The sequence below is a fragment of the Oncorhynchus keta genome, chromosome 13, assembly GCF_023373465.1.
Source record: "Oncorhynchus keta strain PuntledgeMale-10-30-2019 chromosome 13, Oket_V2, whole genome shotgun sequence".
NCBI lineage: Eukaryota > Metazoa > Chordata > Actinopteri > Salmoniformes > Salmonidae > Oncorhynchus > Oncorhynchus keta.
This window is the reverse complement of record NC_068433.1, coordinates 32,673,835-32,690,282: the sequence shown is the minus strand read 5'-3', so window position 1 is coordinate 32,690,282 and position 16,448 is coordinate 32,673,835. Positions and strand designations below refer to the sequence as shown.

The window sequence follows — 16,448 nt, the reverse complement described above, 5'->3', positions numbered from 1 at the left end:
GAGTTGGTGAGGGCCTAATTAAGAGAGCTGGAAGTTCAATAAAAAATAAAGTATTTAATTGCTTCATCTGGTTTTGTATTTTTTATATTTTGCATTGAATTTTATTATATTATGCACTTTAACATAGCACGTAATCCCTTCATCCTTTTGGGGGGGATTTCCAATTATGTACTTACTTAATTATTTATTATGATTATTTATTTATGATTTTTTAAATGAAATTTGGTTTAGAATTAAACCTTTTTACTCTCAAGATTTTATTGCTAATTATCTTCCTCCTGTATTTGAACTGTTGAGGGTGACCCCTTGGAGCTCTCGGCCTCTCATGTCCTCCCACCCTCTCAAGACCAAATGTACAACCTAGAAACAGGGCAGAAAGTTGCAATAGGCCTGTGGAATGTGTGATACCAACATAAACATAAACCCTCTTAAACCTAACCCTAACCTTAATCCAAAAACCTAACCTTCACCCTAAACCTAAACCTATCCCTAGCTCCTGACCCTAAAACTAACCCGAGCTCCCAACCCTAACCCTTAACGTAATTGTAACCCTAACACTAATTCTAACCTTAACCCTAAACCCCCTAGAAAAAGTATTTGTCCTCGTGGGGAAAAAACAAAAATGTCCCCAGTTGGTCAAATGTTTGTTTGTTTACTTTTGGTAATTAAACACGTCCACACACACTGAAGACTCATATTATGGGGGACGAAGGGAGGTCGACATAGTTTTCTGTTCTGATCCCGCTGTTTGAGCCAATACCAGAACCTCTAGTTTATTTTGACAGTGTGTGCGTGTGCATGCGTGTGTGTTTGTTTGTTGTTGGTCTCCTGGCAACGCCTTGGCTATGCTTGATGGATGGATTCTTTCTGAAATCTCTGTTCTTCGCAGTCAGAGTGGTGCTTGTATGGCAAGTCTGGAGACTGTTTTTTTACGTCTCATTTTCTCATGGATATAGGAAGCAATCCCACAGGGTCTGTCATTATTTTCTTGCTTCCTTTCTTTCTCTTTGCATGCTATTTCTGTCCTTCTGTTTCTTTCTCTCTCAGCCCCAATTGGGCCTCTTTCAGATTTTTTGCTTTGCCTAAATCTATGTCTCTCCATCTCTCTCCACTCTGTGTGTATATGTGTGTGTCGGTCCTCTAATCTCCTCTAAAGTGTGCAAGCCATTGGCAAACACACACATACACACATCCTCTAATCTTAAAGTGTGGACTCCATTGGAAAACACACACACACACACTGAGTACATTGCATGTAGGAATACATGAGTTTGCTCAAAGATTAACCCTTGCTCTGGCATGTGCCGAGTGGGAGGAGACGATTGCCGTGGAAATAAACTTTAATTTCCTGTAGTCATGGGAATTTGACCCCCTTTAAACCTTTGACACACACACACGCGCACACACATACACACACACAAACAAACCTCTTCACATGGGGATTTGACTGCTCGGATCATTTACATTTCAAGGCCTTCAAAACTCCTATCCAGTCAGCCCTTAAGGATGAAGCTGCATCTAAACACTGGTCTAGAGTCCGTTCTGTTGTTTTCCCATTAGTGGTGAGGATTGGGATTCTGTGAGTTTAAGCTGATCCTAAATCTGTGCCCAGGCCCAATCATGTTGAGAGAAACAAAGAAAAATACATTCTAGTCTTGGAAGATCAAGGATTCTGCAACAAACCAGTCCTGAACAGCAAAGGCGTGCTACCTTACAAACACACACACACACAGACTGTACACACGACTGTGATCTTTAAAGCCCCAAAACCCAAACAGTGATCTCTTCCAGAAAAAGCTCGTCAGAGGATGTTTAGGTTGTAAAATCACATCCTTGATCTGCATGTAGTTTCTCTGGTGTCACCCTCTGGCTAAAGGCTACAAAGGCAGTACAGGAGGCTGTGGCCTATACAAACACACACGCAAAGACTTGATGTTGTAAAAGGTCTATTCTTAGTAATGCCTGAATTGAGGAATAGATGTAATTCTCAGGAAAGCAACTTGCAGCAATGCGTTGGTGGGGCGTGCGTGTGGACATGCGCTTTCTTCTTCTCTTGTTTGGTCTTCACATGGGTGGAGATTTTGTGCTAATATTCGTTCCCGGTTTACATGTGTGTATGTTTGCTTAAGCATTGTTTATGGTTCCTTTTTTACAAGGACACAATATGGTGGGAGGAGTAGGAGACAACCCAACATTACAGAGGCTGTTTCCCAAATGGCGCCCTATCCCCGGGATCAGGTCACTCCAACCCTGTTCCCGGAGAGCTACCGTCCTATAGGTTTTCACTCCAAACCCAATCTAGTGCACCTGATTCTAATAATTAACTGATTGATCATCTGAATCAGGGGTTGGAGCAAAAAGCTACAAGAGCATAGCTCTTCAGGAACAGGGTTGGGGAGTTTTGACCAGGACCGATAGGGCGTAGTGCACGATACTGTATATAGCGAATAGGGTGTCATTTGGGATGTAAATTCAAATAAACTGCAAATAAGACGCAGATTATAAAGAAAGACAGTTAAAACGTCATCAGGCAAATTGTACATCGCTCTTCACTCTCATGAACAAACAACATCTTTTTGTTTCTTTGTGTCTTTTTTTAACTACCTTTTTGTTTTTTTGTCCACTTTTTTCCAGAAATCCGTAAGAGGAGAAAATCGCTCAGAAGGAAGTTTGACTCCTTCTCCAAAGAAAAGAAAGAGAAAGAGCGAGGTAAGGTCGCCCCCTCCCCCATAAACTAGATGATGAAGTGTCGAAATCTTCCACCGTGTCGTTGCATCCCAAATGGCACCCTATATAGTGCACTATGTAGGGAATAGGGTGCTGTTAAGGACGCACACCTATGACTCAGTACTCTTTGTTAAGACTACATGCCATACCTCAGAAGGTCAGACAGACCAGAGTCATGTACTTAGATACACAGCTCTGAGACAGACTAACCGCTACTGACGTAGGTCTATATATGAGCCTCTACTCCTTCTTGACTAATTGACTAATGCCTGTGAAATGATCAACCTCTGTTAACGTACAGTACAGTAGCTCCAGTGCTTCTTCTCTATCCCGTAATGACAATTAAGTGACTAACGCTTGTCAAATCATCAAGCACTGTTGACCTATAGGACAGTAGCTTTTCCACCTCTTCATTGTTTGACAGGGACTAACTGCTTAATGCCTGTGAAATCACTGTGTTGACGACAGTGAGCTCGATTTCAACCCCAAGAAGCAAGGCCCTCTTTGTAGCGTAGATGACTCGTTTTTGCAACTTTTGTCTGTTGCAGAAGGTTTAAACACTGCCTCCTGAGTGTAAACACTGATACACTCTCATAGACATTCTCACACACACACGAACTGACAAAACAAGAAAGGCATGTGCACGCAAGCATATGCGTACAGTCTGTCTCTCGCTCTCTCTCTGACACACATGCACACACACACACACACACACACACTCTGACGGACACAAAAGGCATGTGTACACAAGTATATGCGTACCCAGTCACTTCACAGTCGCTTTCTCCTTCTCACACACACTGACAAAAAACTAAAAGGCACATGCACACACGTGTACACAGTCTCTCACCCCCCTCCCTCCTCCTCCCCCCCACACACACACTCTGTTATCCTCTCCTTGGCCCAGTCCTGGCCATGTGGAGGTGTGATCAGGGAGAATAAAGAGATGTTCTCTTTCTCCTCCAGCTGGTTGCCTTCAGTGCAGGGCCAGCTAGCCAGCCTGTTGTCTTACCAGGGTTAGGGTTGATTAGACTACCCGTGACAGGACAGGGTCTGCAAGCCAGTCTGTTGTATTAGGCCTACCCCAGAACAGTGGCCAGCCAATCTACTTGTTAGCATTATGGCCAGCTAGCCATCCTGTTACCCAAGCCAATGGCCAACTTGTTAGAATTATGGCTAGCAAGCTAGCCTGTTACCCAGGCCATTAGCCAACGTGTTAGCATTATGGCCAGCTAGCAAACGTTTTACCCAGGCCAGCAGCCAACGTGTTAGCATTATGGCCAGCTAGCAAACGTTTTACCCAGGCCAGCAGCCAAACTGTTAGCATTATGGCCAGCTAGCCAGCCCGTTAACTAGGCCAGTGACCAGCAGGCCTGCTGTTTTATCTAGGGTTTGTCTGTTGTTTTATCTAGGGTTTGTCTGCTGTTTTGTCTAGGGTTTGTCTGTCCTTTGGTGCTCACAGGTCTGTGTCTGGGTAAATCTCCTAAGATGATAGTACTTAATGCTCAGTCAGAACATTAGGGGTTTGGCAGGGATGGATGAATGGATGAAGGGATGGAGTGGTCGAAAACAAACGAGGGTAAACGAACGCTCAAGTGATCAGAGGCGAGTAGCGTCACTAACGCTAATGCCAACAAATGCAAATTAACCCATAAGACTCTAAGCTATGTCTAAGCCAGGAGAGGGGAGGTGAGATACCACTAAGCTATATGGAATTGTTTTAAAATGGTCATATCAATGATAATTTTTCTATTTTATTTAGAATTTTAAGCCTATAAGAAATAAATATATACAGTACCAGACATACACACCTACTCATTCAAGGGGGAATGGTAAGAAAACACTTACATAGCATTGAAGGTCCACAAGAACACAGTGGCCTCCATCATTCTTAAATGGAATAAGTTTGGAACCACCAAGACTCTTCCTAGAGTTGGCCGCCTGGCCAAACTGAGCAATCGGTGGAGAAGGGCCTGGACAGGGAGGTGACCAAGGACCTGATGGTCACCCTGACAGAGCTCCAGAGTTCATCTGTGGGGATGGGAGGGAGAACTTTTCAGAAGAACAACCATTTCTGTAGCACTCCACCAATTAGGCCTTTTATGGTAGAGTGGCCAGATGGAAGACACTCCTCAATAAAAGGCACATGACAGCTCTCTTGGAGATCGACAAAAGGCACCTAAAGGACGCTCAGACCATGAGAAACAAGATTCTCTGGTCAGATGAAACAAAGATTGAACTCTTTTGCCTGAATGCCAAGCGTCTTATCTGGAGGAAACTTGGCACCATCCCTACGGTGAAGCATGGTGGTGGCAGCATCATACTGGGGGGATGTTTTTCAGTGGCAGGGTCTGGGAGACTAGTCAGGATTGAGGGAAAGATGAATGGAGAAAAGTACAGGGAGATCCTTGATGAAAACCTGCTCCAGAGTGCTCAGGACCTCAGACAGGGGCAAAGGTTCACTTTGACAACGACTCTAAGCATACAGCCAAGAGAACGCAGGAGTGGCTTCGAGATGAGTCTCTGAATGTCCTTCAGTGGCCCAGCCTGAGCCTGGGCTTGAACCTGATCAAACATCTCTGGAGAGACTTGAAAACAGCTATGCAGTCACGCTCCCTATCCAACCTGACAGAGCTTGAGAGGATCTGCAGAGAAGAGTGGGAGAAATTCCCCAAATACAAGTGTGCCAAGCTTGTAGCGTCATACCCAAGAAAATGCGAGGCTCTAATAACTGCCAAAGGTGCTTAAACAAAGTACTGAGAAAAGGTTTGGAATATTTATGTAAATATAATACATATACAGTTGAAGTCGGAAGTTTACATACACTTCAGACAAATACATTTAAACTAAATTTTTCACAATTCCTGACACCTAGTCCTAGTAGAAATGCCCAATCATAGGTCAGTTAGGATCAGCACTTTATTTTAAGAATGTGAAATGTCAGAATAATATTAGAGAGAATGATTTATTTCAGCTTTTATTTCTTTCATCACATTCCCAGTGGGTCAGAAGTTTACATACACTCAATTAGTATTTGGTAGCATTGCCTTTAAATTGTTTAACTTTGGTCAAACATTTCGGGTAGCCTTCCAAAAGCCTCCCACAATAAGTTGGGTGAATTTTGGCCCATTCCTCCTGACAGAGCTGGTGTAACTGAGTCAGGTTTGTAGGCCTCCTTGCTCGCACACGTTTTTCAGTTTTGCCCACAAATTTTCTATGGGATTGAGTTCAGGGATTTGTGATGGCCACTCCAATACCTTGACTTTGTTTTCCTTAAGCTATTTTGCCACACCTTTGGAAGTATGCTTGGGATCACTGTCCATTTGGAAGACGCATTTTCAACCAAGCTTTAACTTCCTGACTGATGTCTTGAGATGTTGCTTCAATATATCCATATAATTTTCCTCCCTCATGATGCCATGTATTTTGTGAAGTGCACCAGTTCCTCCTGCAGCAAAGCACCTCCACAACATGATGCTACCACCCCCGTGCTTCACGGTTGGGATGATGTTCTTTGGCTTGCAAGCCTACCCTTTTTCCCTCCAAACATAACAATGGCCATTATGGCCAAACAGTTTCATCAGACCAGAGGACATATCTCCAAAAAGTACGATCTTTGTCCCCGTGTGCAGTTGCAAACTGTAGTCAGGTTATTTTATGGCGGTTTTGGAGCATTGGCTTCTTCCTTGCTGAGCGGCCTTTCAGGTTATGTCGATATAGGACTCGTTTTACTGTGGATATAGATACTTTTGTACCTGTTTCCTCTAGCATCTTCACAGGGTCCTTTGCTGTTGTTCTGGGATTGATTTGCACTTTTACATTTACATTTACACTTTTCGCACCAAAGTACTTTCATCTCTAGGAGACAGAACGCATCTCCTTCCTGAGCGGTATGACGGCTGCGTGGTCCCATGGTGTTTATACCAGGCACAGTCAACTTAGTGTATGTAAACTTCTGACCCACTGGAATTGTGATACAGGGAATTGTAAGTGAAATAAGTGGTCTGTAAACAATTGTTATTTTCCACCATAATTTGCAAATAAATTCATTAAAAATCCTACAATGTGATTTTCTGGATTTTTTTGTCTCATTTTGTCTGTCATAGTTGAAGTGTACCTATGATTAAAATTACAGGCCTCTCCCATCTTTTTAAGTGGGAGAACTTGCACAATTGGTGGCTGACTAAATACTTTTTTGCCCCACTGTAGATGTCCTAACCGACTTTCCAAAACTATAGTTTGTTAACAAGACATTTGTGGAGTGGTTGAAAAACAAGTTTTAATGACTTCAACCTAAGAGTATGTAAACTTCCAACTTCAACTGTATATTTATTTTTTATAAAAAATAAAAAAAAATACATTTGCCAACATTTCTAAAAAACATTTTTGATTTTGTCATTAAGGGTTATTGTGTGTAGATTTATGAGGGGGAAAAAACAAACTAAAATCAATTTTAGAATAAGGCTGTAACATAACAAAATGTGGAAAAAGTCAAGGGGTTTGAATACTTTTCGAATGCACTGATTTTAGCCCATATAATTGCATTAAAATAACAGATTACTAATAATAAAACAACAGACTGTCCCACAGAAAAAAAATCTAAAGGAAGTTTGTTCTGAAGTATCTATACCAATATATAGGATATATATATTATTATTATTATTATATTATATTATATTATATATATTTATGTGTATATATATGTGTGTGTGTGTATATATATATGTATATATATATATGTGTGTATGTATATATGTATATATATATATATATATGTGTGTGTGTGTGTATATATATATATGTATATATTTACATGAATTTAAACCCTTATTTTGTCCCTTAACAGTCTCCATACATACTTCCATAAATGTTTTTGACTGGTACCAGGGGACATTCAGACGTGAGGCCTGTGGGAGTCTCACGTTTACACCGAGTGGTCATATAATTGTCTAGCCTAAAATGTTCGGATGCTACAGACAGAAGTTGGAAGATCGGCTGTACCGACTTCAGACAAGTCCCAAGACGACTGGTGGGGGTCGTCGAGCAAAACGGAGAACAGCATCGTGTTCGTGAGAGTCTCCTCCTTCCATAATAGTTTGTTGGCCAAACCATTCGGGTGTGTAAAAGCACATTTCACAAAATAAAAGTTTGTGTATGCTGTGTTTACGTGTCTGTTTTACCCTCCACTACAACCCTGGATGGATGCCAGTTGTGCTTGTTCCTTTAAGGCTCTTATCTGTGAAGGTAGCACAGTGGGTAAAGTGGTATGGGTAGCCTAATCTGGAGGAAATGCATTTAGATGGTTGTTAATCGCAATAACATTAACACTCGGGTGTTTCTGCTAATTGTCTTGTGTGTACTTTCTATTGTTTATTCATGCTAACTGTATCTGTTGCCTGACGGTAGTCAGAAAGTGTGCCGGATCCTTACAAAAAATGTATCATGGTATTTTCCTGTCATGGTAGTACAATGAAAACAATACTATTGTACTGTCGTGTTTTTTTGGTTACTACCATGGAAGGAAAATACCACGGTACGTACTGTTGCAAATACCATGGTATTTTCAACCCACGCTAGTGACCAAAACACCATGATAGTACCATAGAATTTTTTAAATTGTACTACCATGGCAAGAAAATATCATGGCATTTGCAGCATTAATATTGTATTTTCCTGCCATTTTAGCGACCAAAATACCATGATAATACCATGGTTTTGTACTAGCAGCATGTAGGTATACTAGTGAAACATGAAAGCATGGGAGTTGTTTACAATGCATTCTCATGATGGTCAATGTCCCACAGTATTTTGGGTTATGTGACCAAAAACATAGTAATTTATACTCACATAATGCAATATTGACTTTTCGCTCTGCAATGACAAAGTGTAGGCTTACTCTGCTAAACCCCTTGAGCTCATAATGAAAAACCACAACACACATGCTCTAGTAGTGTAGTGTGCCTCTTAAACCATAGTCCGCTGGTCACTATATAGCTTATTAGCACGCTAGACAGCTAGCTACATGCTTGCTACTTGTAATAGGAATGTAAGCCTATTAACTAGTTAGCCTGTTAGCTACTGTAGCTAGCCACTGGCCTGCAACCAATCAGTGGCATCTGCGGGAGGATTTAGTCAGTTGATGTACCTACATACACGTGTCCGTGGCTTTCGTGTACCTTGAACCAGCTTCAAGGAAAGGATAAGAAGAGGAGTGGGGGGTGAAGGGAAGAGAGAGAGGGTGGGGGAGAAAGAGAGAAGGAAGGTTTGAGAGACAGGGAGAGGTGGGGTGAGAGAGGAAGGAGGGAGAGGGTGAGAGAGCAAGAGAGAGAATGAAGAATGAAAAAGCGAGACAGAAACCCCATTCCCATCCACAGTTTTTATGTGAGTAATGTCATACAGTATAAAACAAATTATTGACAGCTGTGACCGAAACAGGAAGTTTCCGTACAATTTTAGAAATCCCGACATGGTCAGGTCTTTTTGTGTCGGTAAAATGTAGTATGCTAGAAATGGTGGTGGGAAAGCATTTACGCGCAAATATTGATATAATAACCATCATACAGTGGTGGAAAAAGTACCGAATTGTCATACTTGAGTAAAAGTAAAGATACCTTAATACGAAATGACTCAAGTAAAAGTGAAAGTCACCCAGTAAAACACAACTTGAGTAAAAGTATAAAAGTATTTGGTTTTAAATATGCTTAAGTATCAAAAGTAAAAGTACAAGTATAGATCATTTTAAATTCCTTATATTAAGCAAAGCAGATGGCCACATGTTGTATTTTTTTTATTTTCAGAGGCAGTAGGGATGACAAGGGATGTTCTCTTGATAAGTGTGTGAATTAGACCATTTTCCGGTCTTGCTAAGCATTCAAAATGTAAGTACTTTTGGGTGTCAGGGAAAACGTATGGAGTAAAAAGTACATAATTCTCTTTAGGAATGTAGTGACGTAAAAGTAAAAGTAGTCAAAAATAGTCAATTTAAATTAAATTAAATTAAATTACTGATTCCCCAAAAATGACTTAAGTAGTACTTTAAAGTATTTTTACTTAAGTACTTTACACCACTGCCATCATATCGAAGTAAACTTGGAGTAACGCGATGACATGGTGTGTGATCCTCCCATAACGACTTGGGAAACCATGCAGTTTATTAGGCTACAGATTAAATCAATTATGAAGAACCCCCCCAGGATGGTGAAAGTGCACAGTGATGCGCTTGATGCTCCTTTCAAATAAATGTCTGGGGTCTTATTCTGGTGACATGATGATCGATGCTTGACTACCGTTTGACAAATAAAAATATCCTCGCTCTTATCTATAAGACTACCTGCAGACTGGACTACCCGCAGAGCCTACCCACAATGTATCTACGAGATGTTAGCTAGAGAGCACGTGCCAAGACCAGAGTACACACATTTGCTATTAAAGCAACCGTTTTTGTGCCAAAACAATCGGTAGAGTTGAAAATGCAATGGAAACACAGTGAACATTGTGCACTATGCCATCACACACTGATTTTCATCCACAACAAGTCAGGTTGGTGGAAACGTCACTGGTGGGAAAATGTACGTTTTATTTATGCAGATTTTTTTTATATTTGAATGAAAACCTGACGCCAATTGGGTGGGAACCTAGCAAGAGAGAGAATAGTGGTAGATATAGAGAGAGGAGAGAGAGGGGGGTTTGAGAGATATAGAGAGAGAGATAAAAAGGAAAGATGGAGAGAAAGAGAGAGCGTAAAGACGAGAGAGAGAGAGGGGAGGAGAGGCCGGGAGGGTCAAAACAAGAGAGACAGAGAGAAAGGGGAGGAGAGGCCGGGAGGGTCAAAACAAGAGAGACGGAGAGAGAGAGAGAGAGAGAGACAGAGAGACAGAGAGACAGAGAGACAGAGCGACAGAGAGAGGGGGGAGTATTTCAGGTTTAAGAGGTATTTCAGGTTCATCCCTATCCTTAGAGCTTTCCCTCTTGGCACTCTGCCAGTCTCCCATGTCTGACCAGCTTTAGGTCTTACGGCCTCTTCACAGCAGGAGTGTGTGCGGATGTGTGTGTGTGCTTGAGTGTTTTCTATGAATGAATTAATTCACAAAAATTGTTTGAATTGAATTTGACAGTACGTCCAACCGGCCTCCCAACCGCAGACCACGTGAAACAGCCCAGGACCACCACCTCCGGCTTCCTCAATTCATTGGGATTGGCTTGGCCTTGCTCCCCCATGGCTGTGCTACTGCTCATGTGAAATCCATAGATTAAGGCACATTTATTTCAATTGACTGATTCCTTTTTATGAACTGTAACTCAGTAAAACCTTTGAGTTTGTTGCATGTTGCGTTTATATTTTTGTTCAGTATAGTTATAGGTCGCCCTTTTTCTTTTACTCCAGGCTTTATAAAAAAAAATCAGCAAATGAAAATACACAATGGACAAAAAAAACTATTTCTGTCCCTTCATCGCTCAGCCACATAATGCCAGGGTATATCTGATGGGCTTTCTGGAGTAAGGACAAGCATATATTGTGGTAAAAATGGCAATAGAGGATCAAATGAATATCATTCTCTATCTCTTCGATGTCACAATAGTTACATAGTATTTCCTCTTCCATTTCACCACAATACCGATCTATTTCAATAGCAGGGGCAATATCGCTGATCTTACCTGTTTCAATAGCAGGGGCAATATCGCTGATCTTACCTGTTTCAATAGCAGGGGCAATATCGCTGATCTTACCTGTTTCAATAGCAGGGGCAATATCGCTGATCTTACCTGTTTCAATAGCAGGGGCAATATCGCTGATCTTACCTGTTTCAATAGCAGGGGCAATATCGCTGATCTTACCTGTTTCAATAGCGATCTTTCTTTTGCTTTTAGGTAGGTTGTACATAATATATATCTCACACACTAATGCACTCTTAAACAAACAAAAGGTTCTCAATTTGGGATTATGATTAATCTCCTTCACCCATTTATTTTCATATTGCCATTTCAGTGGTTTTTAATAGCGTCTATGTCTTCATTAATTTGGTTTTCATACAAATGTTCACAGTCAGGCTGTTGGAAAAGCTCAGGACCCTGGGACTGAACACCTTCCTCTGCAACTGGATTCTGGACTTCCTGACCGGCCTACCCCAGATGGTGAGAGTAGGCAACAAACACCTCCGCCACGCTGACCCTCAACCTCCACCCCCCAGGGGTGTGTGCTCAGCCCCCTCCTGTACTCCCTGTTTACCCACAACTGTGTGGCCACGCACAACTCCATCATCAAGTTTGCAGACGACACGACGGTGGTAGGCCGCAATGGGGAGGGTCAAGAGCTTCAAGTTCCTTGGTGTCCACATCACTGAGGACTTAACATGGTCCTCTGATATCAACACAGTTGCAAAGAAGGCACACTATTGCCTCTTCTCCCTCAGGAGGCTGAAACTATTTAGCATGGCCCCTAAGATCCTCAGGAATTTCACAGCTAAACCATCGAGAGCATGGTTGTATCACCGTCTGGTATGGTAACTGCACCAGCCTCGACAGGAAGACCCTACAAAGGGTGGTGCGGACAGCTCAGCGCATCACTGGTGGTGAGCTCCCAGCCGTACATGCTAGGCCGGTATCTGAGAAAGACTGAAAAATTGCCAAAGACTCCAGCCACCTGAGGCATGGACTGTTCTCCATAATCCCGTCCAGCAGACAATACCGGTGCATCAAAGCTCAGACAAACAGACTCCTAAACAGCTTCTATCCCCTGGCCATCAGACTGTTATATGGCTACTGCTCTCCCTCTCCCACAGACTATACACACTGACTCATCCACAGCTCTCTACCCACTCAAACACACAGACATTCTCACTGTCACTCTTACTCACACACACATACTCACATACACACACTCACATACATCCTCACTCACACACTCATTACTGACGCCACAAACGTACACCCACACGCACACAACCCCACACACCTACGCTGCTGATGATGATTGATTCAATTTATTACTATAATTACACTGCTGTTCATTGATTATTGATTTCCATTAGCATTACATCTATCTATTTATCCCGCTACTGGTCAGCATTACCCCTGTTTACAGTGCTTTCATAAAGTATTCATAGGCATTATTTTTCCCCACATGTTGTTGTGTGACAGGCTGAATTTAAAATGGATTCAATTGAGATTTTCTGTCACCAATCCACACACAATATCACATAATGAAATGAAAAAACAAATAATAATGAGAAGCTGAAATATATTGAGTCAATAATTATTCAACCCCTTTGTTATACCAAAGCCTAAATAAGTTCAGGAGTAAACTATGCTTAACAAATCACATAATAAGTTACATGGACTCATTCTGTGTTCAATAATTGATTTTTGATTGACTACCCCATCTTTATACCCCACACATACAATTCAATTCACATACAATCTGTAAGGCCTCTCAATTGAGTAGTGATTTTCAAGCACAGATTTAACCACAAAGAAGAGGGAGGTTTTTCCAATTCCTTGCAAAGAAGGGAACCGATTGGTAGATTTGTAACAAATATCCCCCTGAATATCCCTTTGAGCATGGTGAAGTTATTAATTAGGCTTTGGATGGTGTATAATTACACCCAGTCACTACAAAGATACAGGCATCCTTCCTAACTCAGTTGCCAGAGAAGAAGAAAAATGCTCACCGATTTCACCATGAGGCCAATGGTGATTTTAAAACAGTTTAATGGTTGTGATTTGAGAACGGAGGATAGATCAACAACATTCTAGTTACGCTACAATACTAACCTAAATGACAGAGTGAAAAGAAGGAAGACCGTACAGAATAACAAATATTTCAAAACATGCATCCTGTTTGCTACCAGGAACTTTAGTAGTACTGAGAAAAAAGAAAAAAATATTGTCCTGAATACAAAAAACAATGTTTGGGGCAAATCTAACACAGCACATCAGTGAGTACCACTCTTCATATTTTCAAGAATGGTGACTGCATCATGTTATGGGTATGCTTGTCATTGGCAAGGACTAGGGAGTTTTTCAGGATAAAAAGCAATGGAATACAGCTAAGCACAGGTCAAATCCTAGAAGAAAACCTGCTTCAGTCTTTTTTCCAACACACACTGGGAGACAAATTCCCCTTTCAGCGGGACAATAACCTAAAACAAAAGGCCAAATCTACATGGGGGTTGCTTGCCAAGATGACATGCAATGTTCCTGAGTGGCCTAGTTGCAGTTGTGAGTTAAATCGTCTTGAAAATCTAGGTCTACTTTTGAAAATGGCCTTCTGGCAATGACCAACAAACAACTTGACAGAGCTTGAAGAACTTTAAAAAGAGTAATGGGCACGTATTGTACAATCCAGGTGTGCAAAGCTCTTAGAGACTTGGCCAAAAAGACTGCCAACAGTGATTATAACATGTATAAGAGCAGGAACTATACCATGAAGTCCAAGGAACTGGACATAGATCTCTGGGATAGAATTGTGTTGAGGCATATATCTAGGGGAGGGTATAAAACAATGTCTAGAGTGTTGAAAGTTTCCAAGAGCACAGTGATCTCCATCATTGGGAAATTGAAAAAATATAGAACTACCCTCTGCCTAGACCTGGCCATCTGACCAAACTGAGCAAATACCTCGGTCAGGGAGGTCAACAAGAACCCAATGAACACTCAGGCAGAACTATAGAGTTCCTTGGCTGACATGGGAGAAGCTGCCAAATAACAGTCTCTATGGCACTTCACCAATCTGCGCTTTAGGAGAGAGTGGCCAGACAGAAGCCACTCCTGAGAAAAAGGCACATGACTGCACGGCTGAAGTTTTCAAAAAGGCACATAAAAGACTGAGAGCATAATTCAAAAGATTCTGTGGTCTGATGAGACAGAAATGTAACTCTCTGGCCTGAATACAAAGCGATATGTATGGAGAAAACAAGGCACAGCTCATCACCTATCTAACAGGTTAGGGTTAGTAGATAGATGAAATGCTACTGAAATTAAATATCTGTTCCTCCCTCTTTCCTTCCCTATCTATCCCAACCTCTTTTCCTCCATCCATACCTCTTTCTACCTTTTCCATCATCCCACAGAGACAGCCGCCAAGGCGTTTGGCATACCTCTTTCGCAGACGATAGCCAACGACCGGGCATACAAGCAGCGTCAGGATGCTCTAAAGGTTTTAAAAAAAATCTACTTCATTAGATTGTTTTACTGTGAAGTGTAAAAAAAACTGTATCCAAAATACAAGTGTAAAAACTGCACACTAGAAAATACACTTTTACTTTAGGTCTATTTACTGTAAAGTGTGTTGTGATGGATTATAAAAGCACTTTAAATAAAGTTGGATTTGATTTGCTCTGAAGGAGAGCCGGAGAGACTGCCTTGATCTAGAAGCCAGCGTCCTGAGGTTCCGGGCTGAGAAACAACAGCAGAGCAACGGGAATAAACCCCTCTGTAGCACGGCTTCATCCTCTTTCAGTGGTGCTACATCCTCCTCATCATCGGCAGCACTGGCGTTGCACAGCAAGCCACTCTCACCCAGGTTCCTGGATAAGAAAGCTAGAGTGCAGAGACGGGTGAGTGGGAGAGCGCAGACACGCGCACACGCACGCACGCACGCACGCACGCACGCACACACACACACACACACACACACACACACACACACACACACACACACACACACACACACACACACAGAGACACAGAGACACAGAGACACAGAGACACAGACACAGAGACACACACACACAGAGACAAGTAGATGTAGATGCTTGTCTCTACGTCTGGGCTTTACTTTGGTCTGAAATATGCGGACCTCTCTTCGGCTATCGAAAGAGCAGTCGAACATCCAACAGACATTTCTCAACCATGACGATATCACCTTCCAACTACGGTTTCAAAACATGACCACGCTGGCATATCTCCTCCGAGACAATCAAACATTTCTATTGTAGGCACTTGGCACTTGAACGTGCTAGCCAGCACACACCGTAGTCCTAAGAACTGTGAAATACTGTGGCAACAACTGATCCAAACATATCTGTTCAAAAAGACATCGGAGTTGTTTTATTTGAACAATATGCCCAACTTCAACAAAAATCTGGGGTATAGAAGTTCAACAATGACTATCAGTAATACTCTCTCCGAACCTCGACCCTGGTAATCAGTGTTGATATTGGAAAATGAAAAAAGGTCTGCATTCCAAATGGCACCGTGTAGTGCAGAAGTAGTGCACAATATAGGGAATCGGGTGCCACAGGAGACACACACACACAAGGGAACGTTCAGTTAAATCGGTCTACCCTCTGTCTGGCTGTCTCTCCATCATAATCATTTGCACAATCAATTCATTTTCCTGGTATGGAGTCAGACAGTTGTTTGCCACAGCGACACAGTAAAAATATTAGCAGAGCAAAAACTGTGTGCACATTCGTGCATGCATTTGGGCGTAGTCTCTGTGTGTGTGTATTTAAGTTGAGCCCCTGCTGCGTTAATGTCTGTATCGTGCTGCGCTCTAACCTGCTGCCCTGCTGGGTGAGAGATCAGACACCATCACTGCTGGTGGCTCTAACACATTGTCATTACTAGCCAGGGTTAGGGTACCTGATACTGTATTTGTTTTCACTTAGTGTTTGTCTGTAGTCCTTCCACGTCAGAACAGAATGAAGGGCTGGAGACTAGAGGAGGAAGGCATGTTTGAGACTATTGAGATGCACCCATTAATTAGGGCCTGAACCTAA

General features: G+C 42.0%; 1 protein-coding gene across 2 annotated transcripts in view; it reads left to right on the top strand.

The window, feature by feature from the left end:
* arhgap36 (Rho GTPase activating protein 36) overlaps nt 1–16,448 on the top strand; it is a 95,648-nt gene that overhangs the window by 60,245 nt on the left and 18,955 nt on the right. For both annotated transcript variants that reach the window (XM_052460016.1, XM_052460017.1), the window contains exons 3-5: nt 2,635–2,709; nt 14,796–14,881; nt 15,069–15,281. In XM_052460016.1, the coding sequence (XP_052315976.1) occupies nt 2,635–2,709; nt 14,796–14,881; nt 15,069–15,281 (374 nt within the window). The remainder of the gene's footprint in view (nt 1–2,634; nt 2,710–14,795; nt 14,882–15,068; nt 15,282–16,448) is intronic.